Below are 26,363 nucleotides of genomic sequence, written 5' to 3'. Positions count from 1 at the left end.
TAGCCTCATGTCAGCTGGGGTCTGCAAAGGTCAGAATTAGGCTATTTTCTTTCCTAAAAGACCTTGCAGCAGACACAGTGAAGGTGGCTGCCAGGACGCTCTGCTACTGGAGCGTCAGAATCTCATCAGGGCAGCCGAGGACACATCGCTCCGTGCTCCCTCCCCACCCAAAGGCTGTGCTCCCTCCCCATCAAAAGTAAGTCTGATTAACCACTTATCCCAAATCTCAGAATTATGGAGCATCTGATCTCTGGGTTCAGGAACTACAAGGCAGGGCATGGCCTGTAAAATTCGAAGCTTTGTCCAGCTAGGAGCGTTTGGTTCCTTCTTACTTGAGACATCCCAAACCAGAACTGTAGGAGCCCATGTTTTTATTAAAATAAGAATTATCTGGGCTCCAGGGGAAAGTACTAAAATATCTAAGCCTGTGCTTATATTCGCCTGCGAGATAACGGCAATGTCTGCTTTACCTACGCACATCTGTATATCTAATTCAATTTCAGGGAGTTAAAATTACCTTTTCTTAATGGCAAAAACAGTGATTTTAGTAACGGGAGAGAATTAAGCTCTTGTTTGTTTGTTTGTTTTCTAAGATTTATTTATTTTATATACATATAGATGAATGTTTTATCTGTATGTATGAATTTTTGCCAGAAGAAGGCATCAGATCCCACTATAGATGGTTGTGAGCCACCATGTGGTTGCTGGGAATTGAACTCAGGGCCTGTGGAAGAGCAGTCAGTGTTCTTAACTATTGAGCCACCACCCCAGTCCTCAATTTCTTTCTTTTTTTTTTTTTGTTTTGTTTTTTTTTTTTGGTTTTTTTTTTTTTTTTTTTTTTTTTTTGGTTTTTCGAGACAGGGTTTCTCTGTAGCTTTGGTGCCCGTCCCAGAACTAGCTCTTGTAGACCAGGCTGGTCTCGAACTCCAAGAGATCCGCCTGCCTCTGCCTCCCGAGTGCTTGGATTAAAGGCGTGCGCCACCACGGCCTGGCCCTCAATTTCTTTAGCAGATGGTTATGTGGCATCTACTTTCCCAGCTATGGGGCTTTCCCACTCTGAAGCAGAATCAAAACCTTCCCTTTGGGTGTTTCACACCAATTACATATTAGAGCAATTAAAGATTAGTTTGATATGTAAATGAGAAAATAGTTGGAACTCAGAACATCTCCGTGTACCTTAACCAAAACACACGTTCACATTTTCAGTGTCACGTGACCCTAAGTGGATAATGTTAAGGAGTTGTGTTGACACAAACTGTATCTTGAGATCCACGTGTGTCCGAGAAGCCTCAAGTTCACTAACCAAGCGCAGGAAGGCTGCCCTTGGGTTTGTGGGCTGACCCCTGCTGTTTTCAGGACGGGTCTCTGGACCTCATCCGACTTTCCAAACACTCAGATACAGAAAAGAACAATAAGTAAATCTTTTTTTTAGATGGGGCTTAAGAGGAGCTAGGAAAAAAAATGTGTATAAAAAAATAGTCTGTAATCTTGGGGAATTCACATTACTAGACATATGTTAAACTATTCTCAGAAGAGTGAGGCTCCAGACCTGAATTGCTGACGCAGCCAGGCACTAGGAAACTGTCTGTTGGATGCACAGTCGGAGGGTGAGGCCCTTTTATTTTACATGTTACAATCCCAAAGCACTTCTGTTGGGTCTGTGTTGCGGCCGTGTCACACTCAAGCTGGCGTTGACAACGCCACCTGCAGCTGGCGGCGGTCCCTGGGGCTGGCGGTCCCTGCGGCTGGCTGTCCCTGCTTTGCAGCGTTACATGGGACAGTAAAATGCACCTCACCAGGGGACTCAGAAAACCAATGTTCTAGTTCCACCTCTGCTACCAATGTCAGGCTCACCACTTTGCAAAATTGCAAAATCTGCTTGCCTGATAGAGTCTCTCACTAAGCATCAGAATTTCCTCCTGACTGAAAAAAGAATCCCACCTCTTCATGCTTCTGAATCTACCATCAGTGTAAAGGACCCTTTTCTCCTTAGGTAAAGACTGAAAATGAAAGAATATCTGCTCAAACAGAAGACATGTGGAAATGAAATGTTGATGTATTCTGTTCCTGGGAGTCGTCGGTGGGTTTTCTCGTAACTCAGCTGAGAGTCTGGGCACCTATGCACCCGTTTCCCCCAAACCACGTATTCCTCCCTCGTGCACTGAGTACTCCAGGCTGCCCTCTGCATCACTCTCTACTTGAACTTGAAGGACTTCTTGTTGAATACCTACACCCCAATCACTACTTCCCTCATTGCTAAATAGCAAACTGTAATTTTAAAATTCCTCTGAACACTGCAATTTCCTCTTCATATACTTATGTAGAAACTCAGCCATGATTAAAACACTCAGAGAGACAGTATTTGCAACTGCCTTCAACAAACTCCAGTAGGCTGAGGTTTCAGATCGCTGTCTATTCCTAGCCAAGAACATGAGAGTCACATACAAGTGCGGGTGTGGCTGATGCAGGCTGTGGGCATGCCAGCCTTCCTCGATAACCTTCACCACACACAAAGCCACACAGAGGTGAACAAACACAGTGGCGGTTTCAGAGGAAGGTGGAAGGCTGTTGCAGCAGGGATTCATGGAGCGCATCCAGATAAGAACAGCTTAAGGCATCATGGGCGGCCACAAAGACAGAGGTCTGAGTGAAAGGCTTTCTTTTGTTTCAATTCTCTACTGAAACCAATAGTCTGAAGTAGTTGGTTACATTCAACTCTCGCCTGATACTATCTAGCGACTTGCAGGTAGCAAGAAGAGGAAAAGGGAGGACAAGGCAGAGGGGACCTTGGGATTCACAGCATCCCAGAGCAGAGGCTGGTCTCATCAGGTCACCGTGTTTTTTCAGAGTTTGAGCTAAGGATTTGTTTGATTTGATGTTTCCTTTTCATGGACCACCTATAGAGGGCAACGTGGGAGTTAGGGGCTTGTGGACAGCATTACCAGAGAAGTGGGTGCTTCAGAAACTACATTTCAGCCCTTGAATAATCGAGAGTTGATTGTAATTAACTACACGTTCAGAATGAAGACGTATCATGCTCACTGCACACATCACTTAAGGTCTAAAGTAAGGGTGAGGACAGCACTGGGTTCCCAAGGAATCCAACGTGTCCCTCGGGCCATGCATCTCAAGCCTTATCTAAGGAAGACATCACCAGAAAATCTACTAACCCAATTAAACCATGGCGCTCATGTCCTGTGGAATTGAATTGTCACTTTAAAACTCACTGGAAAAAGAGATTCTCTCTCTCTCTCTATATATATATATATAGATAGATAGATAGATAGATAGATAGATAGATAGATAGATAGATAGATAGATATAGATATAGATATAGACATTTCTAACACAAGAAATACTTCCAGCCACGCTAAATCTGTACCAAGGTACTGACTGTGAACACTCCGGCGGGCAATCCCGTTTGTACCTCAGTCACAATTCACATCACCTCTTCCACATGGCAAGGGCTGATCGCCTGGCACTTGGTCAGGAGTTCTACTTACAAGCCTGCCTTTACTGAGCATCTTCCGAGTGCTAAGGACTACCCCCAAAATATCCGCTTGTTAGCCTGTAATCATGCCAGTCAGTAGGCTGGTGCTGAGGCAGGAGGACCAGCAAGTGCCAGGTCCGGCAGGAATACAGTGAGATGCCATTTCAGTAAATAAATAAGACGAAACAATATGCAGGTGGCTCTCAACCTGTAGGTCACAACCCCTTTAGGGTTTGAATGACCCTTTCACGGGGGTCTCCTAAGACCATCCCACCAGAAAACAGATTTTGACATTATGGTTCTAACAGTGGCAAAATATAGTTATGAAACAGCAACAGGCATGGTTTTATGGTTGGGGTCACCGTAACCTGAGGAGCTGTGTTAAAGGGTCACAGCATTTGGAGGTTGAAACCCACTGTACCAATGACAGCGTCACAGTCTTTGGAGTGGTCATTAACAGTGAGCAGCTGTCCCAGCCCCTCGAATGCTGCTCCTCTGTGACAGCACTGTGAGGCATTAGCTGAGGAGGTCCCGAATGGACCACCGTCACGGCTCTCGGGGTTCCCCAGTTCACTCACAAGGCCAGGTGCCGCAGTACCCTCTTCCCTGCAAGCAAGCTCAACCTGAGTAGGCAGGAAGGTAACCTGCCTCTTTGAAATGCTGCACACACTCTGGCTGGAGATGACTCTCACTTGAGCTGAACCCTGCCCCGTGACTTCTGAGCATGATGTATATTGTAAATAAATACATTTATCCTAGTAAAAAATGCTAATGCCTAATGTTAGAAAGTACAATGACACATATGTGCTGAAATGTCATAATGCAACCCCATTATTTCATAACTAACTTAAGTAATTCAGAGAGTTAGCTGGCCGAAGACTGTGTTTCCCTTCTCTGCTTCTGAGCTCTCTGAGAGCAGCATGCGCTGCCTGCGTCCCTCTTGTCTGAGTCCCCAAGCTCACATACATTATCACCCTCGCTTCTCAGCTTCCAGAAGGGGTGGATGTAGAACCAGGACCCTTCATTCCCTGCAGCGTCCAGTGACACACGCATGGCGTTCTTCTCCAGTAAAGCAGGTAACCTCTTGTTGACAGTCAGGTACTTGTTGCTTTTTATATGAAGCAGCTGCAGGAGAAAGATGTGTGTTAGAGCCTGTACCCATGGTCTCCTCGGGTAGCCATAGTCATAAATCCGCATACCAGCTCGTGCTGAAGACTGAACACGGGAACTATTTTAAGGCTTAGACCCACTAACTTCCCAAGCTGCCTGCCTGTCTCCTCCTCGCTTCCACCCCAAGTTCTGCTTCAAGGGTGATGGTGAAGAAGACATACTAGGGACACTAAAGATACCTCTATCCACCGAGAAATAACAGACTAGCACCAGGCTTTCCACAAGAGAAAAAGACCTGGAGGGTCCCGGAATCTCACCCATTTCCAACACTTGTACGGCCATACAAGCAGAATCTGCCAAAGAACATCAAAGCCTGGGAGAAGGTACAGACCTACTCTGCGCCCTAAGCTCCTCCGTCCGTCCACAGCACGAGCATTCTCTGTCTCTGTCTCTCTGATGTCAAATGAGTCAGCAAGGAGACGCTGACCCCACTCCTGAGACTCATGCAGGAAGACCATTGCCTATCCCTTCTCCACAGACGCCGTGGGCAGTCTTCCCCAAACAAAACCTCACTGGGGAGAACTACGAAGACAAAGCAAACTTCTCATCTATTTCCAAAAGCATTCAAAAGAGAACAGACATTTTAGCGCTCACAAGATGAGGCAGAAGTTATTTCAAAGTAAAGTGGCAAATTTTTAATTGAAGAAAGAATCATCTTTGTGCAAACCTCCAGTTCCCACCCTTGGCCCTGACTGTACTGCTAAAGGTATGGACACCCACGAGTCTGGGCGGCAGCTCAGCTGATCGAGTGCTGCCTTACAAGCACGAGGGCCTGAGTTCAAGTCCCAGGTTAAAGAGTCAAGCGGGGTGAGGAGGCACACACTTGCAAGCCCAGCACCAGGGAGGCGTATCCTGGACTCCATGGCATCAGCCTAGCTGGATCCACAAGTCCAGGCTGTGAGAGACTTAGTCCCCCAAAACAACGTGGAACAACTCCTAAGAACAACATCTGAGACGAGGCTGACTTCAGACTTCCAGGTTCACATGCATGAACACATACATGCATGCACACGTTCACACACACACACTCTCTCTACACACCCATGTGTCTGCACATACATACATGTGTGTATGTTCACATGCATGCACATACATACATGCGCACACATGCATGCTCACACATGCACACTTCACACACAGACACTTATGCACCTGCACACGAACACACATGCACTTGTACACACATACATATACCCTCAAGCCTGAGTGTGTACCTCCAGGGGCCACGTCAAAGCACTAAGCGCAGCCCCTAAGACAAGCATTTGTACTTGAAGTACTTGACGAGGAGCTGAAGTGAGTGTCCTAAACTCAGCGAAGAGACATCTCTGGAAGACTACTTAGGGGGCTGCAGTCACACCAGGCCAAAAGTCACTCCCTCCATCACTAGATAAGGTCACACATGCGAGAGGCTGGGTCCAGTCCTGTCCTGTGGGGAACAGCTCTGCCATGGCCTCGGGCACACTGCCACTGGCCAATGACAAACACCAGGAGACATTCTTCTTTAAGGCGGCCTTATAAAGCCTCATTGTGGTGGTTACTGTAAGGAACCTGTGCAACCACTGTTTACCATTTTAAACAGTGTCCTCTTTATGTGCCCTCGAGAGAAACACTTTCCTGGTCTCTCTTCTGGGAATGGCTGTGCTTCTAGACTCCAGATGGGTGCTATACTGTAGACTTCCACTACCAGGGCTATGGTGAGCCCTTCCTATGGCCAAGGAGCAGCAGCAATGCCTTGGGCTGGGGTCAGCAGCAGCAGCAGCAGCAATGCCTTGGGCTGGGGTTTACCAAACTTTCTAACCAAGCCTTCACCTCGTCCCGCTGCCCAGTATTTTCCCTTTGACACAGCTGCCTCCCTTGATGACTGGGCTTGATCTCCCCATGCGCTGTGTTTCTTGGAAAAGGTCTCACATTCTTTTTGGAACAAGGTGGGGCACTTACTAGCAAACAAACAACAACAAAAAGGCCTAAAAGACCTGAATGAAGCAGGGGAAAGGAATGCAGCTGAGATAAATCAGAGTGTGCATCTGACATGAAGACTGGAAGTCAAAGGAAGGCTGCGTGTAACAATCTGAAAACTTTTCCTCCCACCCCAGGGAAAAGATATGGCTCCAACATGGGGTTGAAGATTAGACAGCCGTAGTTACCATCCTCTTATGATCCAGCCAAGCCATTTCCAATACAAGACTTAGACTCCTTAGGATAGAATGTTTATTAAAACATTTAGCATATGTTTCTTGTTTAATATTGTTTATGCTGATTGTAATTCTAATCTTATGCTTGATATCTGTTTCTAGTGTATATTGTTTTGTATCGGGTTTGGAACTCTCTTACTTAAACAAAAGGGGGAGGTGCTGCGGGAGCCTCTTCCGCTCCTTCAGCCAATAGCCTTTAAGACACCAGTCCACTTGGGCATGGTCTTTTTCCGCTTTAAAAAGCAATGGTAGCCATGCTTGCTCTCTCTTGCTTGGGGCTCTGCTTCCGGCTGCTAGACTCTAGTCCTGGTCACACAGAGAGCTGTTGTCTAGGATGGTGATCTGTAAGCACCAGCCCACCCATCTAAAGGACTGTATTCTGGGCCTTACAAACCCTCTTGCACAGTCTTGCCTTTGGTAACTCAGACCCGTCTAGAGATCAGTTTTCTGTGTGCCCGCACGGATAGCCTATGTTTGGTGCTTGCAGGCTGGCACCATCGGGCATGGCACCAGATGTATTCAATACACGCGTGTTACGACGGATGTTCACAGAAACCTTCATCCTAATTATAATCCCCACCAAAGGACAAACACGGTACCCCAAAGGTTTCTTACAGCTTGGCAGGTGGGTAATTTGACAGGTAACCCCTAAAACGCTTCCCTCTTTGAGAACAAAATGGAGACTTACTTGTATAACGTTGCTGTATTTCACGATTTCTCCCAAAAGTTTCCTGTTCTCTGATTCATTCTGTTTTTGTTCCAGTTCCGCAGCATGCTGCAAGGGGCAACCCAGTATTTAGTGTGGAGACATAGCAAGCAGAGAAGATGGCTTACAAAGTATTCTCAGTAACGAGAATAAATCAGACAGGCTGCGTTACTGGAGAGTTGGAAGGGCGGTGGGGGGAGGGGGTGAGACAGGGTTTCTCTGTGTGGCCATGGCTGTCCTGGAACTCATTCTGTAACTAAGCTAGACTGGAGCTCAGAGATCTGCCTGCTTCCACCTCCCAAGTGCTGGGATTAAATGTATGCACCGCCAAGCCCAGCAAGGAAGTTTTCTGTTATTGGGGGCATATGTACACTAGGCTCCCAGATCTGCCCCCACCCAAGTGTGGCAACTTTGCAGTCTGTGCCGAAGGCAGCCAAACCTGTCTTGGGCCATTTGTTTCTACACTGAAAATGTCAGTTAAGTAGAAGGTTCTTTGGAGCTAGGAACTTTTCTACGACGGGACTTGAAAGTGTTAGCAAAGCAGGTGAATTAAAATCTCAACGTATAGCTTTCAATTCTGAGAGTACGTTGAGCTTAAATGATACAAAACTTAGCACTAGCAAATTCACACTCAGTCAAAAAAAAAATCTTTTATTTTCTCCACAGACTGATGGGGGGGAGTACTTTATGGAGTAAACTATAATTAGATTTAACGGTCAGGGGCTCTTTTCAGCTCGGTGAGCAGTTTAGAATTAGCCTGGCACACCTTAAAAAATAACAGTGGGGACGTTTTGCCCACACGCCAGGAAATAAGTAGGTACGCCTTGCAACCGACAACCATGTCCCTCTGCACCGCGCCTTGGGTCTATCTGAAATCTCTGCCTGCTGGTGAGATCAAGAAGCTGGGAAGGCGCCCAGTGTCTGCTTGTTATTGCTGCTCTCAGGCCAACCTCAGAGGAAGATGGCAGCCGCTTACCTGGAGCTTCTTCAGCAAGGCAGCCTCCGTGTGGTTTCCCTGCTTCGCCTGCTTGGCTTTCCAGTATTGCTTCTGGGCAGAGTATCGATTCATAGGGCACACCTTGAAAAGGCAGTCTGAGAAACAAACAAACAGAGCGACGTTACTCGGGCTGTGGGCACTCTCTAGACACCCTTTGCAAGCCTAGTCTGTGGTACTGGGATCCCTTAGCATCTGGGAGGTCATTCAAAGGTCATGTCACAGTCATCCCCTGAAAAGGTCTTAAATTGCTCTATAACATCCTTTTCAAATACCTAGTTAGATTTCATTAAAATAGGTAAGTCTTCATTAGGGTTTTACAAACACACATTGTAGCTAGTGTGATTTATGAGGAAGTTAATCCAGTGACGATATAAGGCAATTCTTTCGATTTTGGTTGGCTTTGGATTTTTTGAGACAGGGTCTCAGGTAGCACAAGCTGAACTCCGTCTTACTAGGTAGACAGGGATGGCCTTGATTTCCTGACCCTCTTTGTCTTTACCTTGGCAGTACTAAGACAGCAGGTACAGGCCACCACGTGTTGTGGAATATTTAACTACTTAAACTATTTAACTGTTTATGCTGTAGAATATTAATTGAACTATGTGAAGGTGTCTTACATTTGTTTATGTTGCATTTGTTTAATTATTAAAAGATGTGTTGCTGTTTCACCTTGCCTGCCTAAGGCACCTGATTGGTCTAATAAAGAGCTAAGCAGCCGATAGGTAGACAGAGAAAGGACAGGAGAGTATGCCAGGCAGAGGGAATCAATAGGAGGAGAAATCTAGGCTTGAGAACACCAGAAGAGAAGAGAAGGGGGAGAGAAAAAGCAAGAAAGAGAGCAGCATTCCCAGGGCCAGAAGCCAAGCAGCTGCTAGCCAGCCAGATGTGAGAAGCAGGGAAAGTAAGGCATACAGAAGAAAAGGAAGGTAAAAGCCCCTGAGGCAAAACAGAGATAAAGAGAACCAGATTGAAATAAGAGCTAAAATAAGGTCCAAGAATAAGTCATGATTGGTAGCCCAAAAGAAAGCCTGGTGTGGTCATGCATGGCTTGATGAGGTATTTCTTAATTGTCACGAGGTGTTTGATCTTAGAAAGTGAGCAGAATGAAGCTGGGTGTGGCCATCCACACCCGTAGTCCCAGCTCTCAGGAGGCCCTGGCAGTTAGATGCTGAGTTCAAGGTCAGACTGGACTACTCTACCTCAAAACAAAACAAACAAGAAAGATGCTTTATCTGCCCATGTATTATGATTACTGATTTCTGTTCAGTGTGTTTGATGCAGGAAGTAACAACCGCATGACCATTACAGTCCTCCAGTCCCCAGATTCCCGGGGTGAACATGGGTGCAATCGTGTGATAGAAAGGCAAAATCAAAAACAAAAGCCCAAACTGTCGTCCTGATATCCAGATACCTGCTGGAAATCATGATCATAGGTGACCCTGGTGGTGGTATCTCAAGCATAATTCTCTCCCTGGCGGGAGAAGCGGGCTCAGAGTCCTCCATGTGCTAACAGTTTCCTAGGATCATGAGGTGATCTCAACATGAAATACAGGTCAGCTCCCAAGGTCTACGGTGTCCTGGATGCTCCTCCTGTTTCAGTGATAAAATACTCTTCCTAGCGCTGTCTCACCGGCCACAGACAGGGAGAAGGGAAGGATGGCTGCGTGCTACCCAGCTTCCTCCACTTACATGGTCCGGGATCCCAGCCAGGAACCATGCTGCCTGCTTGCCTCATATAAGGTCAAACATACAAAGGCCAAACACTCAAATAAGATTAAAAAAATTCTGGCAGGCATAGTGGCACATGCAGCACTCGGGAGGCACAGGCAGGCAGATCTCTGTGAGTTCAAGGTCAGCCTGGTCTACCTAGTAAGTTCCAGGACAGCCAGGACTACAGAGTGAGTTACAGGACAGCCCGGGCCATGTGGTAAGACTATCTCAAAAAGACATAAAATAAATAAATAAATAAATAAATAAATAAATAAATAAATAAATAAAAATAAAAAAAAGAAACAAACAAAACCAACCAAAGAAAAATTTTCTTTAAGAAAACTTACTTTGTTTTAATAAATGTGTTACTATTTAGAGTCAATCTCACTTTCCAAGGGTGTTTCAAAAAACAAAATTCAGTAGAATCAAATATCCATTCAGCCTCATTCTCAACTATCCTAACGGTATAAAATGAGTAAGAGTAAGGGCTGTGGTGGCTGAGCAGAAATGCCCCACGGCTCACAGACATGAATGCTTGGTCACGAGGGAATGGTGTGCTTGATGTGTGGGGGGGGGATATTAGGAGGTGTGGCCTTGTTGAAGAAGGCATGGCGAGGGGCAAGGGGGCTTTGGGGTTTCAAATGCTTAAGCCAGGCCCAGTGTCTCTCTTTCTCCGCCTGCTGCAGATGTAGAACTCTCTGCCTGTGTGCCGCCACGTTCCCTGCCATGAGGATGGTGGACTAAACCTCCGAAACTGTAAGCCACTCCCAACAAAAGCTTTCTTTTGTAAGAGTTGCGGTGGTCACGGTGTCTCTTCACAGCAATAGAACGGTAAGACAAGGAGAATGGCTAAGATTTTTAAGAAATTAAAAGCAGGAGACATAATGACCTTATAATGCATAGATTCTCTTTTTGTGTGTTTATTTGGACACTGACCACTAGAGAGTAACTCGAGGAAGGTGGCTCTCTCCTCCACCTTGTAAACTGTAGAGACTGAACGTGCCAGGCCTCACAGACAACCTTCCACCACCAAGTCAACCCGTCCCACAAACTCTATCAACTGCACCGTTTTCATATACAGAAAAATTAACTCAGAATTTCTAACTTTATACTAACATGAAGCTACAGAGATGGTTCAGTTGTTAAAAGACCCCCTGCTCTTCCAGAGGACCCGAGTTCGGTTCCCAGCACCCACACTGGACGACTCAGAACCAAACATCTGTAACTCTAATTCCAAGTGATCGGGTGCCCTTCTGGCTCCCACAGGTACCGCATTCATGTGTGCATGTACACACACATACACACACACACACACACATGCACGCACACGCGCACACACACACACACACACACATCTAAATAAAAATAATTTTAAGGCCCGGTCTCAAAAAGTCAAATCAATCAATAGATAAATAAATAAATAATTTTAAGAAATACTAATATGAATAAAAGTTTGTTCATTTGGTTTGGCAGTGCTAAGAATTGTACTCCGGGCCTTGCACGCACTGTGCACACACCAAGCTATAGATGCACTCACTAAGATTTACCACTGAGATAGAACCCTAGCCTGAGAATGGATAGTTTATATGTGGTAGAAAACAGACACCTTCAAAACGCTAACCCAGGTTGAAGACCATCGCAGCTGCCATATGACTCAGATGTACCTGGCCCATGCCTGTGAAGACCACAGGCTACAGTTGAGACTTGTTGTCCTTGGCAGCATGTCCTACAAGGCTCAGAAATTATTTCCTACACATTAGCAACAACAAAGAGGGTTACACAAAGTTTCTGAAGCACAAATACTAAGGTTGCTCACAAGCAACCATGAAAGAAGGCCTGTGAGTTAATGCTGTAGATTATTTCCACAAATATGAGGCCGGTAACAAAACTACGTTGTCTTGGTGCAACAGAAACACAGGTTGATGTTCAGGCATAACAGAGCCCTCTGACCCATGGCTGTCCTCATCGACTCATTCCCTTGTGAAAAGGGAAGCAACAGCTACAGATTCCTATAGTTCACCAGGAAGGGGTCTTTTGACACAGAAAATACTTTTGGGTAAATTCCGGAATGCCCCAATGCTACTCCTTTGAAATGGCATCTTTGGGTAGCTAGGAAAATGTCTCTATAGACAGCATTGAGGCCTGAGAACCTGGCTGAATCGGTTAGGAAAAACCAAACACTCAGCCGTGCTTGCTGTAATCCCCAACAGGAGTCCTGCCTCTCCCTCGGGTCTTATGACTCAGACCCCACCCTCAGGAAGCTCACTGTGGCCACATTTCCTGTGGAGGGTCTCTGGAGAAGGTGCCTAAAGACTGCTCCTTGGGAATCTCCCACAGGTGATGACTCGTGTTGTCGGTAAACACGCAGGAGAATTGGGAGTGCAAGACAGTTTGCACTGAGAGAGCACAGGCCAGACACCTTCTGCGGAAAAGTTGTTACTGGGGGTGTGGTGCTTATGTTGACTAGTTTTCTCTTGCTGCCTCCTCTAGAGCGTGTTAGGAAATATATAGTAACCTTGAGCTGGTCAGATGTTTTGTCCAATTCTATTTTTACTGCCTAACAAAAGTATAATAACGCCTGCTGACACCTAATTCCCAGCGGTGCTGAGGCGAACAGAAAGATAATCTGTGTGAAATCTCTGTGAGCTTTGAAGCCTGTCATAAATGTGAGGCCGTATGATTAATGCTGCTCCTTCTGTCAGTCAGAGCCCCACGAAGACGCAGAGGTGACTGCGCCCTCAGTAAGCGGCAAAAAAGCAGCAATTGAGGTCCAACCTGAAAACACACCGAGAGTGTGCAATTAACATCATGTCCACCCTTTCAGTGGAAGATGGCCCTGTGCGTGTTTGTATAAAGTTCTTGGAGTCTCTGCCACACAGTGGCATTGAGCAGAGGAAACACTTGCCACTGTCTGTGGGTCAAACGTGCAGTTTCTGTCACAGTACCAGCGTGGGTGGCGCCTCAGACAGGCCCTCTTCTTCCTGTTGGCAGAACTTGGCTAATTCAGAGTCACCCAGACCTAGGTAGAGCTTTCCAAACCTGCTGTCAAGTTAGCATAGTTTATGTGAGGTAGAAAACAGACACACCTAATCCAAGCACTCAGGAGGCTGAGACAGAGTATTGCCATGAGTTTAAGGCCAGCCTTAGTCTACAGTGTGAGACCCTGCCTCAAAACAACAACAAAAAACCCCACTAAAGCTAGCCCCCCAAATTCCTGGATCTGTCCAGTCTCTCAACTTGAAAGCCCCCCCATTCAGAAACTAGCTCAGAGCCCCCTTTTAACTAGACAGCAGTCTCCTCATGGTTTCAAGGCTCAATGAGTTAAAAAATTTTTAAAGAAAAGGAAAATGAAAAGTTTGCATCATAGAATAATCATGAAAAGCACAAATAAAAGGAAGTAATTAGAGTTTAATTCCTTTACAAATTTAACCTTCACCTAGGAGGCCAATAATCTGCAGGATCACAGTGTCTGGGGATGTGTCAGTAAGGCACGACAGGCTCACCTGGTCACCACCAGGTCACCACCAGGTCACCACCTGGTCACCACCTGGTCACCTACCACCTGGTCACCCACCACCTGGTCACCACCATGTCAGAGGAACCACAGCTCAACATCAGGACTTCTTTTCTATTCACCTTGGAACAGGGGTTCTCAACCTCAGCAATCCTACAGATCAGATATTAATATTATGATTCATAACAGTAGCAAATTACAGCTCTGGTGTAGCAATGAAAATAAGCTGCGGCCATAACACAAGGAACTGTAGTAAAGGCTCACAGCAATAGGAAGGTTGAGAACCAAGGTTGAGCTCTGGGAGGAAATAAAGCCACTAGACGCAATCACTTCAGCTGCATTTTAAACATGTGTGGAGGGAAGACTCTTGACACCTCTTCATGGTATGTAGCAGAAACTCCACACTAGATGACACCAAGCTCCAGAACTAAACACACACACACATGCACGCACGCACGCACACATAGGCACACACACACGCATGCACACAGGCGCACACACACACGCACACACATGCAGGCACACACACTTGAAGCCCTGTAAATCCAGCAGGAAACCAACCAACACCTCCACTTCCTGCAACCACCTACTCATCTGAAGTGTTTTGCTTTGTACCCCTAAAATACTTGCCCCTGAGGCTGTTTCTGTCCCCCAGAAACCACCCTCAGCACTCCAGTCAAGACCAGCATGTAAACCTCAGTGCATCTTGCCGAGGGTGGAGGGGAGGCATGCTTCTCACGCGCCACCTTCTTAAAGATGTCTTAAGGCTTCAGTGAAGTAGCGCATATTAACCCATCAGCAGGGCTGTCTTTCACCAGGTCGGACAGCCACCTAATGCTCTCCCATCCCATGTAGGATGACCTCACGCTGACTAGGGAACTTGGCAGCTGCGACTTCACTCCCAGCACAGGGAGGAAGGTCTGGGAATGTTGTTCTCCTCTTCAGAAGGGACGCACCCAAGGCCAGTGGTCTTCCCCGCGACAAATGGAGTTGTTAGAGTTGGGAAGGAGACAGGAAGGCAAGTGGCCAGCTTGCAACAGTGACTCATTTCAGACCTGGTCATGGGATGGTCAGAGCTGGTCATGGGATGGTCAGAGCTGGTCGTGGGATGGTCAGAGCTGGTCGTGGGATAGTCTGAGCTGGTCATGGGGCAGTCAGAACTGGTCATGGGATGGTCAGAACTGGCCGTGGAATGGTCAGAGCTGGCCGTGGGGCGGTCAGACCTGGTTGTGGGATGGTCAGAACTGGCCGTGGAATGGTCAGACCTGGTCATGGGGCAGTGCTGTGGGACAATGGTCTTTTATCCTGTCACTTGTATTATTTTTAATAAAACGCTGATTGGCCAGTAGCCAGGCAGGAAGTATAGGCGGGGTGACAGGGCAGGATGTAGAGGCGGGGCAATGAGAATTCTGGGAAGAGGGAAGTTTCAGCCTCCAGTCGTGACCCAGCTGCAAAGGAAGCAAGATAGCAAGATGTGACTGCCTAGACGAAAAAGGTACCAAGCCATGTGGCTAACATAGACAAGAATAATGGAGTAATACAAGTTATAAGAGTTAATAAGAGCTAGGCGGTGGTGGCGCACGCCTTTAATCCCAGCACTCGGGAGGCAGAGGCAGGTGGATCTCTGTGAGTTCGAGACCAACCTGGTCTACAAGAGCTAGTTCCAGGACAGGCTCCAAAACCACAGAGAAACCCTGTCTCGAAAAAAAACAAAAAAAAAAAACCAAAAAAAAAAAAAAAAAAAAAAAGAGTTAATAAGAAGCCTGAGCAAATGGGCTAATCAGTTTTATAATTAATGTAGACCCCTGTGTGTTTCTTTGGGACTGAATGGCTGCAGAACCAGGTGGGACAGAAAGCCTCTGTCAACAGGACAGTCCACCACAGCGCTGTAACTCGGCTTTTATGTCAGCCTAAGAAACTCATTTTAGAACACACGGTCTACATCAAACTCTCAAAGGTGCGTAGTTATCAGAGAGAGTAGGTTCGACTGTGGAAACAAACCTCTCCCTTGGCCCTGCCAAGGGAAGGCCGTGAAGAATGGACACGCTGTGTAAGAAACACTGAAGGTCACCACAACACATCTTGGGCCAGCACTCGTGAAAACAGCAGTCTCCTTCCTCCAGCCAAGAGCCAGCTGCTTTACCACGAAAGGGAAGAGAAACATCTTTATAGCTCCAGGCTGTACAGTGTTGTGTTAAACCTCAAAGGGGACTCAGATAAAATCCCAAGTCCTGTTCTCTGAGATAAAGGAGTGAAAACTCAGAGCTTGGGTTGTCAAGGTTCTTCCTGATAAGCCTCGCGATTAGAGAGAGCACATCACACACGGGCGGACTAGATCAACCACACACAGGATGTTTGAGAACCCAGGCAAAGGACTGCTTGTGTTAGGGCTTTCCCTTACTGTGACAGAACACCTGAGATAAACACGCTAACAATGAGTGCAAGTCCTGCTCCCTTTGGATCTGTGGCGCCGCCATGAATCACGGTGGGAATGTGTGAGGGAGGGAACCACTTACCTCACAGAAGGCGAGCAAAGAAAGGGGCAGGAAGGGGTGGGGGCAACAGCTGCCCTTCCATGGCAGACCAAGCGCCTAACTCCTTTGCTAGGCCCCACCACAGACTTGTCTTCACGACAAGTGAAGACAGAGCCACGCACTGGGGACCAAGCATTCTATACACAGGTCTTAGGGGACATCCAAGACCTAAACTATAGCACTGACCTTGACGGACATTATTGTCACGTTTGTTCCCTCGAAACGGCTAACTATCAGCAAACACTGTAAACTGTAAAGAGTATTACCAATTGGCAACAAAAGGCCTTTCCCCCTCATTCTTGAGAGTTAGTCAGGGTCACAGTAATGAAAACACAGTTCTCAAGCCTACAAAGTGGCTAAGGAGTTGATCTGGAATTTGAACCAGGAATTTGCCTCCAAACCCCATTTAATATGCAGCTATGAGTCAGAGTGATTACTCACATGCTTTTTCATGTTGAGGCAAATTGTCTCATGTTAAACGTTGTTCTTAATTCTACCTGTGCATCTTGAGGTCATTCAGAACCAGTTGAAACCAGCTTCCACCACAAACCTTGTGTCCCCAAACAAATCTTTCTGAGTTCCACACTTCAGCTTTCATGTCAGCTCAGCAAGGTCCAGGTCTGTTGTCACCACAATAGATATGACTGTTCGATTAACAGCAGATTCTTAATGTGCCCAACAAGGACAAACCATGGAAAAATACTGGCCAGCTTCTCCTCCATCTGACACCAACAACTTTCAGATAAAAACCATGGGATAGATTCACATTTCTACACGCATGTGTGCAATAGTTATGGTGCATCAAGAGAAACTGATGAATGTCTCTAGGAGAGTTTTGTTAATGTATATATACTAAAACAAATGCAAATGCATCAATGAGAATGTTGAAAAATCCTATTCTTCTTGAGATTAATTTCCTGTTCAAATGTTAAAGGATAAAAAACTCCGAAGCAAAGCTTCATCCAGATCAGAAGAGAAACAATTTAAACACATTATGGATAATTTACATTCCGGTTAAGGTTTGGATTCCAACACTCAACAGACCATGTCAATGGACACGCAGCGTTTGCCCTCAGGAAAAACACACAATGAATAATTGTTTCAATCAGCTTTCCCACTCTAGAGATGTCATGATCACAATGACGACTTAAAGAATGTGTAATGGATAGCCGGGCAGTGGTGGCGCACGCCTTTAATCCCAGCACTTGGGAGGCAGAGGCAGGCAGATCTCTGTGAGTTCGAGACGAGCCTGGTCTACAAGAGCTAGTTCCAGGACAGGCTCCAAAACCACAGAGAAACCCTGTCTCGAAAAACCAAAAAAAAAAAAAAAAAGAATGTGTAATGGATTAATTGATTTCAGGAATCAAATTTCATTAAACAAATATAAAAGATAAAAGAGAACAGAAAGAAAACTGAATTTATATGCATACATCTATGTACGATACTCATGTGAGTATGCATGTGTGTGTGTGTGTGTGTGTGTGCGTGCACACCATCTATGACAAAAATCAACCCGTTCGATCCTAACTAGCCCCCTTTGAACGGGACAGAAAAGACCTGAAGGAGAAGAATGGGGGAAGCAGATGGGTGCACCACGCTTTTGAGAATGGACATATGAACTGTAATGTGGACACTCATGCATGTGCACCGGGTGACAGTACAAAACACGTTTACTTCTGAAAGTTGCGATAAAGCATTCAGTGGGGCCAGAGAGATTGCTCGGCGGTTATGAGTGATTGCTACTCTTGCAGAGGACCTAGGTTCAGCTCCCAGCATCCACATAACAGCCCACAACCATCTGTAACTCCAGTTCTAGAAGATTTGATGCCCGCTTCTGACCTCTGCGGGCACTGTGCACACACAGTACACACACATACATGCAGACACTCATATGCATGAAGACAAAAGTGAATACACCTTTAAAATGTCTCCCCACCCCCATTCGGCCTGCCCTTTCCCACATCAGCGTCCATCGGCAGCTGTCTCCTACTGTCAGCACGTCTGCTTGTGAGTCTGCATTTAACACCAACTGCTGCAGCGTGCAGACAGTCAGACCTTTCTGTAAACGGAATCCACGCAGCTTCCTGAGGAGCAGGCAGCAGGCGGCCATCCTGGCTCTTCCGCGACGTCTTAGAGCTGAACAGTGGAACTAGCTAAGAATCTCTGTTCTTGTTTTACCTCCAAAGCCTGCCCCCCCAGGTGGGGATTGAGGACCCCAGGAGGGGAAGAGGATGGGGACCGAGGTCCCTAGGAGGCACCTGTTAGGCCACCCCTGATGAGAGAGACAGGCAGAGAGTTGCTTGTCAAGGTTTCTGACACACAAGGATCTAGACTTTCAAGTCCTCTCACCAACAGTCAAACCTTACACAAACACAAAAGCCACAGTCAGATCAACACCCAAGCTCTCAGGCACATCACAGAGGGCACAGAGGGCAGGGCTTTTAAGTCCAAACCTCAGTAATTAAAGGGACTCTGTGGTTGGATGTGGCTTATCCAGGGTCCTAGCACTCTTGTGGGGAGCTTGGCCAGGCTCACCGGTGGTGAGACCTTCAAGGGGTGGAGTTTAGTGGGAGGCAACTGGGTCACTGGGAACGCTTCCTCGAAGGGAAATTCAGGAAGTTCCTGGGCAATGGATGTCCCTACCCTCACCTCCCTGTGGCGCTAGATTCTCTCATCACCATGCCACGACAGAGCAAAAGGAATCTTCAGCACAACAAGGCATATGTCGGTGCCATGTCTTTAGACCTCAGACAGCGGGAGCTAAGTAAGTCCCTCTTCTTTACAAGTTTGCAGCTTGGGCTACTTTATCCTAACAACAGAAACTTGATACAGTGATCAGATAGCCCTGCATGTTCAAGACCTCACTGACTGAAGCTTAAGAAATTACTGATTTATTCCAGCTGCTCACACCTGATGGTAAATGATGTCCCTGTTCCTTCTCAGTGACCAAGTTTGAATTATATTATACAATCACCGCAATAATTCATGGACATAATACTGTAGTCGCTGAAAAGCCGAGGCCACCATTTGGGGCTGGTTGACAAATGAATGGGACCTCACGGAAGGAAAAGAACACCATTGTGGAAGCCACATTGTAAGTGGCTTCCTAACAAAGGAGCCTGTACCTGGGGCTGCGGGCATTGGAACACACGTACAATAGCCATGCTAGCTGAAGAACGTCAGTGAGAACAGAAAATGTTGCATTACAGAAAGTGGAGAGGCATATAAACTCTGCAGAAATGGATGGCCACCAGGTTAAAGCAGAGAGGGGCCGAGAAGAATTTATTTCCCTGTATCGATTGATTAGGGATCAAAGCAAAACTTAGTTCAGTGCAAAGGAAACTCACCAACAATGGGGAAAAGCAGAAACTGAATTACTCACAGGCAGGTAAACTTTTATTCCTCATACTGAGGTAAGGAATGGGGAAACGGGATCCTGTGTCGGGAAGAGGCCTAAACAATTCCTCCTGGTTTTCAGAGAACAGAGTTCACGCCTGCATCCACAGAGTCCAGGGCACTCACCTGCCTCCACTGTAGTCACTAAACCATGGCTTGCTTTGACTTTGGCATTCTGGAACCAGGAAATGCCAACCCTGGCTTTCTCCCCTGTGTGTTTCCTGCCACCGAGTATGCGTGGGTCTGAGGTTAAAACGCTCATGGTTCGGACAATGTCAATACTCATTATTATTAGTCCAGCCTGCCGTGTAGATGGGCAAATACAGTTGTGTTTGTGTCCGGGGTTGCTAAAGCAGGATGCTGTGAGATTGTGCACCACATACATAAAATAAGGAAAGCCAAGAAGCATTTTAAAAGATGTTTAAAACATCTTTTAAAACACCAAGGCTACACTGAAAAACGCTGTCTCAAAAAAAAACAATTAAAACATTCAGAAGAGACAGAGAGATAGCTCAATGATTAAAAGTATTTTTGCTCTTCCAGAGGGCCCAAGGTCAGTTCCCAGCACCTCCATCAGGTGGCTCGCACGTGTCTGTAACACCAGCTCCATGGCACCCAACACTTCTGGCCTCCAAGGGTGTCTGCAATCCCATGCACGTCCCCATATGCAGACATACACACCTATAAATAATTAAAAATAATAATAACAAATATCAAAAAATGAAGAAGCTGCTCAGGGATGGCCAGATGGCTTCTCAGGTAGAGGCGCTGGGTTAGACCCCTGCGCCTACCTGGTAGAGAGGGAGATCCAACTTTCACAAGCTGTCTTCTGCCCTTCGTGCTGGGACATATATACACCCTTTCAATACACACACACACACACACATACACACACACACACACACGCAGTAAGAAATCTTGAGATATTCCTCACTCCTGGTCATTAGAGAAGTGTGGCTGAAACCACAACAGAACGGCAATGACTAAACTTAAAATGAATGATAGCTTCGGAGGGCGGGAGGAATGGTCAGGGGTGCTCTGCCTGCCCCACCCCATCCCCCACTCCACCCCCCACCCCTACCCCGCACCCAGCAGCTTCTACGGTTCTGTATACAAATGTTACACAGCTTAGTCATAATAGCTGAAAAAAAGAAAGAAATGGTCCAAATTTTAAAAACCATATAGTGGTATACCCACAAAATGGAATAGGATTCAACCAAAACACAAGCAAATCATAACACATCTGAGAGTCGGAGGAGTCCCCAGGCTAACAAAGATGTTATAACAAAGATGTGATACTCAACAAAAGAAACTAGACACAAAGACAGAGTACAATATGAAACCCTCAAAATGAAAGAGAATAACTGCCCCTCCCCCACACCCAGCAGCTTCTACACATAGCTCTTGACCTAACGCCAGGTGCTAAACCCAATAAAAATAGTGGCATAGATTATTTAATCCATGGAAATTTCTTCTCAGCTATCAATGCTGCTGTCATTTTACGGGTCGCGAAATCCAGTTTAAAAATTAGAGTCTGACCCAGAGTGCGGAAGTGGGTTCACCAGCCGTGTCTCTGTGTGCTAAAGATGGAACGGACGCAACCAGCCGTTGTGTGTGTTGGAGGGGACCGGATGGGATGTATGGGGGGGGGGGGGTATAAAGGAGGGGTGGGCACAAGGACAGACTACACAGGGTACCGAGGACTTTGCATGACAAAGAGTGTCCGCAGTGCTCACTGCTCCGCTGTAGCCACCAGTACTCCTTGGAGTAGACACTTAAAATGAATGACTAGGAAATAAATTACTGTTTAATTTTTAAATTTTTTGGTGTGTCTATTTTATTATTTTACATCCAAACCACAGTTTCCCCTCCCTCCTCTCCTCTCCTCAATTCCCCACCTCCCATCCACTCCTTCTCCACCTCCATTCAGAAGGGGTCAGGCCTTCCGCGGAGTCCACAAAATGGCTTATCAAGTTGAGGCAGGACCAAGCTCCTCCCCTGGCATCAAGGCTGGGCAAGGTGTCCCACCACAGGAAATGGGTTCCAAAGAGCTACCTCATGTGCCAAAGACAGTCCTGGTTCCATTGCTAGGGGCCCCGCAAACGACCAAACTACACAACTGTCATCCACCTGCAGAGGACCTAGGTTGGTCCCACGTCAACTCCTTAGCTGTTGGTCCAGAGTCTGTTTGCTCCCGATGAGCTTGGGTCAGCTGTCTCTGTGGGTTTCCCCATCATGGTCTTGATGGCCCCTGGTTCATACAATCCCTCCCCTTCTACTCCTTCCCACAATCCCCATGCTCCCAGTTTACTCAGGAGATCTTGTCTTTTTCTACTTCTCATAAAGATTAGATAATTTTTTTTATTATTTTTTAAAGGCCGTATTTGTAGCTGGCCCTCAGGTGCCTGCTCTCCATGGAACAGTGGCTTCTCACAAACGCTGTGAAGACAGAAACCGTGCTTCGCAGTCAGAAGGCTTTCCTAGGATGTTTTGTTTGTGGTTGCCTGGGAGGCAGGCTGGGAACACTGGGGCAGCTGCCTGATGCCTCATCGTTTCTAGAGACTTCCCTGTCCAGGGTAGCTTTCCAAAGCATTTGATGATCGGCTGATAAGACACTCCCTGGGCGCAGCAGGCAAATCTGGCTAAACTTCCTGAGATAAACTTTCCTAAACACAGCGTGAAGTAAACTTGAAGCTGGGGCCACCGTGTAGCTCTAATTTGCGGGAATAACAGCCTGGAAATCTTGCATTCTTGGTTCCTTCCTCTAGCTGAGACAGACACCAGGGCCAAAAGCAACTGAGGGAGGAAAAGGGTTTACTTCAGCCCCCTGGTCATAGTCCACCATTAGGAGTCAGGGAAGGAATTTAAGCAGGGTCTTGAAACCATGAAGAAATGGTGCTTTGCTGGCTTCCTTCTAGAGCCCAGGACCGCCTGCCCAGGGAATGGTGCCACCCACGGTGGACTGGGTCCTCTGTCATCAATCGACAATCAGGACAGCCCCTACAGATGTGTCCACAGGCTAACCTGGTCTGGATTGAGATTCCTGTCCAGGTGACTCGGGGCTGTGTTGGACTGACAGCTAAGATTGGCTCTAGTGTGTTTTATTTTAACAATAGGAATTTTTTTTTAAAAAAAGCATGTATTCATTATTGTTGGGGCAAGGGCACAAGTGACATGGTGCCCATGTGGAGGTCAGAGGACGATTCTGTGGAGCCAGTTCTCTCCTTCCGCCTTTACACGGGTTCAGGGATTGAACTCAGGTGAGCATGATGGAGGAAGGTCATTGGTTAAAAATAAACTGCTTGGCCCTCATAGGTTAAAACATAGGTGGGTGGAGTAAACAGAACAGAATGCTGGGAGGAAGAGGAAGTGAGCTCAGACTCGACAGCTCTGCTCTCTGGAGCAGAGGCCATGCTCCCCTCTCCCAGGCATACGCAATGAAGCGAGCTGCCAGGTCAGACATGCTCAATCTTTCCCGGTAAGACTGGTGCTACACAGATTATTAGAGATGGGTTGATCAGGATATGAGAATTAGCCAGTAAGGGCTAGAGCTAATGGGCCAAGCAGTGTTTAAAAGAATACAGTTTCCGTGTAATTATTTCGGGTATAAAGCTAACCATGCGGGAGCCGGGGCGGCCGGAACGCAGCCCACCGCAGCTCCCACTACATGAGCAGGCTTTTGCAGCAAGCGTCTTTACCCACTAAGCCATCTTGCCTGCCTCTAATCATGTTAAGCATTATATTAAACAAAATTAGTCACGTACAGAAATGCAAATGCAAATAAGTGCTTTGTCTTGCATGTGGATCCTGGATTCTACACAGAATCATAACAGGAGGTGTGCAGACCTGATATGAAAACAGAAGGCAGACGGAGAAAGAGAGGGACTGGGGTGGGGGAGGAAGTTCCAGGTGGATACGTCAAGAAGCATAATGGAGTCTAGAATTACCACTGTGAAACCCACACTACACAGTGAATATGCACCAGTAAAAATACACAGACACACATCACATTCGGAAAGGTTTCACTACCTATGTTGTTGGTTCCATGCATGTTCCTTTCCCAGGAACTCTGCTGTTGAGAGCCATGCAATATTCATGTAATAGGATGTGATGGTTCTTGGGGTGCCAGGGCGCTCTGGTCACCCCAGCACCTCAGAAGCGGAGGTGGGAGTTCAAGAGCTCATGGCTAAACTGGACTACAGAGTGAGACCTTGTTTCAAAGCCTTAATACAGAGTGAATTCAAGGCCTACCTGAGCAACTCGGCATGGCTGCCTCAAAATCAAAGGTCGTGAGGGCTGGGGTGCAGTGTGAGGGTGAGGGCTGGGGTGCGGTGTGAGGGTGAGGGCTGGGGGTGCGGTGTGAGGGTGAGGGCTGGGGGTGCGGTGTGAGGGTGAGGGCTGGGGTGAGGTGTGAGGGTGAGGGCTGGGGTGAGGTGTGAAGGTCAGGGCTGGGGTAAGGTATGAGGGTAGCAATTGCCTCACACACATTCAATCTACACTCACCCCCAAAAAGGAATTTGTAAGAATGAGCTACTTCTCCAAGCAGCAGCCTAAGTGAAACACATTCACTCCTGTGTCCTCATCCAAGCCATCGCGGACAGGAGGACAAAGCGTGTTCTGTCCGCATACCAAGATCTTAACTGCTGTAGAAGATGAGGGACTGGTCCATACTACAGTGAGAATGGGCCGGGAACTGTATTTAAGTCAGTGGTTCTCAACCTTCCCAATGTTGTGACATTTAATACAGTTCCTCACGTTGTGGTGACCCCAAGCATAAAATTATTTTAGTCGCTGCTTCAAAGCTGTGATTTTGTTATTGTTATTAATTGTATTGTAAATTTTTGGAGATAGAGGTTTTTCAAAGGGGTCAGGACCCGCAGGCTGAGCGCTGCTGATTTAAGTGAGAGACGCCCATCACGTAGGCCACGTGTATGGTCCCAAGTGTCCTAACTGGAATCCACAGACACGGAGGCAGAGGCGCCTGCAGGCTGACCATGTCCTCTGCTATAGGACAGAGGCACTCAATGCCCAAACACACTTCACACGTCTACCTCTCCAGTGACACTTGACACACTTGTAAGTTTAAAATTAAGACTGATGGGTGTGGTTGGCTGGGATTCATCATGTGTGCCTGTTTACATGCGGGTGGACACACATGCGGTGTGGTAAACGTGCACATTTGTGCGTGTTCACGTAGGGCCTGAAGCTGACACTAGTGTCTTTCACAATTGCTCGCTACTTTGTTTATTAGGGCAAAGTCTCTGCTGAGCCCTGAGCTTGCCCGTCCAGCTAGCCAGCTTCCCCGGGATTTCCAGCCTCTACCTCCCAAGTGCTGGAATTGCAAGCAGCTGCCACGCCTACTGACATTTTACCTGGGTCCTGAGGATATGAACTCAGGTGTCTGCCTTTGTGCCTCACGCTGTTCCCCCACTGAGTCATCTCCCTGGCCCTCACTGAATTTTAAGAAGAAAAAGAAATCTGATTCTCAGCATTAACATTCTATTGTACTGTGTCTCATCTTCCTGGGAGAACCAGTAACAAGCACAGGCAAGGCTGGTGGGGCTGGTGAGTGGCCAGATCATGGTGGAGAGGCAGCCACACAGAGGTCCAGCCAGCTTAGGAGGGAGCCCCTGGGGACTCCGGATGTCACTCAGAGTGATCCAGAGATGCTGCTGGTGAACCCCAACTTCTACAGAACCCCAACTTCTACAGGCTTATTCCACTGACTGCAGAGAGAGGACCGCTGGGAGGCTTATGCAAGGGAGGTGTCAATCACAGAGCCACATCAGACTTCAGAAACTCTGGGCAGAAGGTACGATGTGCATTTTAAAGGGAAAACCTATGGGGGTTTTGTCGATTTTGCATGAGGTGTAAGAGACAGCAGTCACAGATGAACCAAGATGAAAAGCCAGGTGTGTGCTGGATGGCAGCGCCTCCCAGAGAACACACTGCAAACTGGACTCTGTTCTATGAGACATTAACGACACCTCGATTCTGCAAGAGAAACACTCTTGGTTGTTATTGTTGAGGGTTGTTGTTGATGAGTGCCTTGCTGTCTTAAGGTGGGTATAATGAGCTTTTCAAAAAAAATATGGCTAGGCCTGATATTACACTCCTGTAATTCTGGCACATGGGAGACAAAGGCAGGAGGGTCGAGAGTTTGAAGCCAGCCTCAGCTACACAGTGAGTTTAAAGCTAACCTGGGCTACATGAGACCCTATCTCCAAAAAATGGTAAAAATACAACAGACAAAAATGGGAAATACAGAGGAAAATGTTTCTATTTATAGATTACCTATTTATAGATCATCACAAGTTTATTGTTAAAAGTTAGACCAATTGGGCCAGTGAGATGGCTCGATGGGTAATGGGCTTTTGCCATGTCTGACAACCTGAGTTTGATCTCTCAGACCGTGGAGTGGAAGGAGAGAGAGATCTCTCGAAAACTGTCCTCTGACTTCCACATAGGTGCTGTGGCATGCATATCACACACACACACACTCATGCATGCACACACATGCACACACTCACACACACATGCATTCACACACACATGCATTCACACACACATGCATGCACACACACTCACACACACATATGCACACACACAGACACACATTAGTTAAGCTTAACTTTAACTTATGCCAGCAGCAGC

The 26,363-nt window shown here is 46.9% G+C and overlaps 1 protein-coding gene across 1 annotated transcript in view; it reads right to left on the bottom strand.

Annotated features, from left to right (window-relative positions):
- Positions 1–26,363, bottom strand: part of Itpr2 (inositol 1,4,5-trisphosphate receptor type 2) — a 398,346-nt gene that overhangs the window by 314,321 nt on the left and 57,662 nt on the right. The window contains exons 3-5 of the mRNA XM_057792035.1: positions 8,535–8,650; positions 7,541–7,627; positions 4,457–4,615 (exon numbers count right to left, since the gene is read on the bottom strand). Of these exons, the coding sequence (XP_057648018.1) occupies positions 4,457–4,615; positions 7,541–7,627; positions 8,535–8,650 (362 nt within the window). The remainder of the gene's footprint in view (positions 1–4,456; positions 4,616–7,540; positions 7,628–8,534; positions 8,651–26,363) is intronic.

The sequence above is a fragment of the Chionomys nivalis genome, chromosome 1 (assembly GCF_950005125.1).
Source record: "Chionomys nivalis chromosome 1, mChiNiv1.1, whole genome shotgun sequence".
In the NCBI taxonomy this organism is placed as follows: Eukaryota; Metazoa; Chordata; class Mammalia; order Rodentia; family Cricetidae; genus Chionomys; species Chionomys nivalis.
The sequence above is the reverse complement of the archived record's forward strand: the minus strand, read 5'-3'. Positions and strand labels throughout refer to the sequence as shown.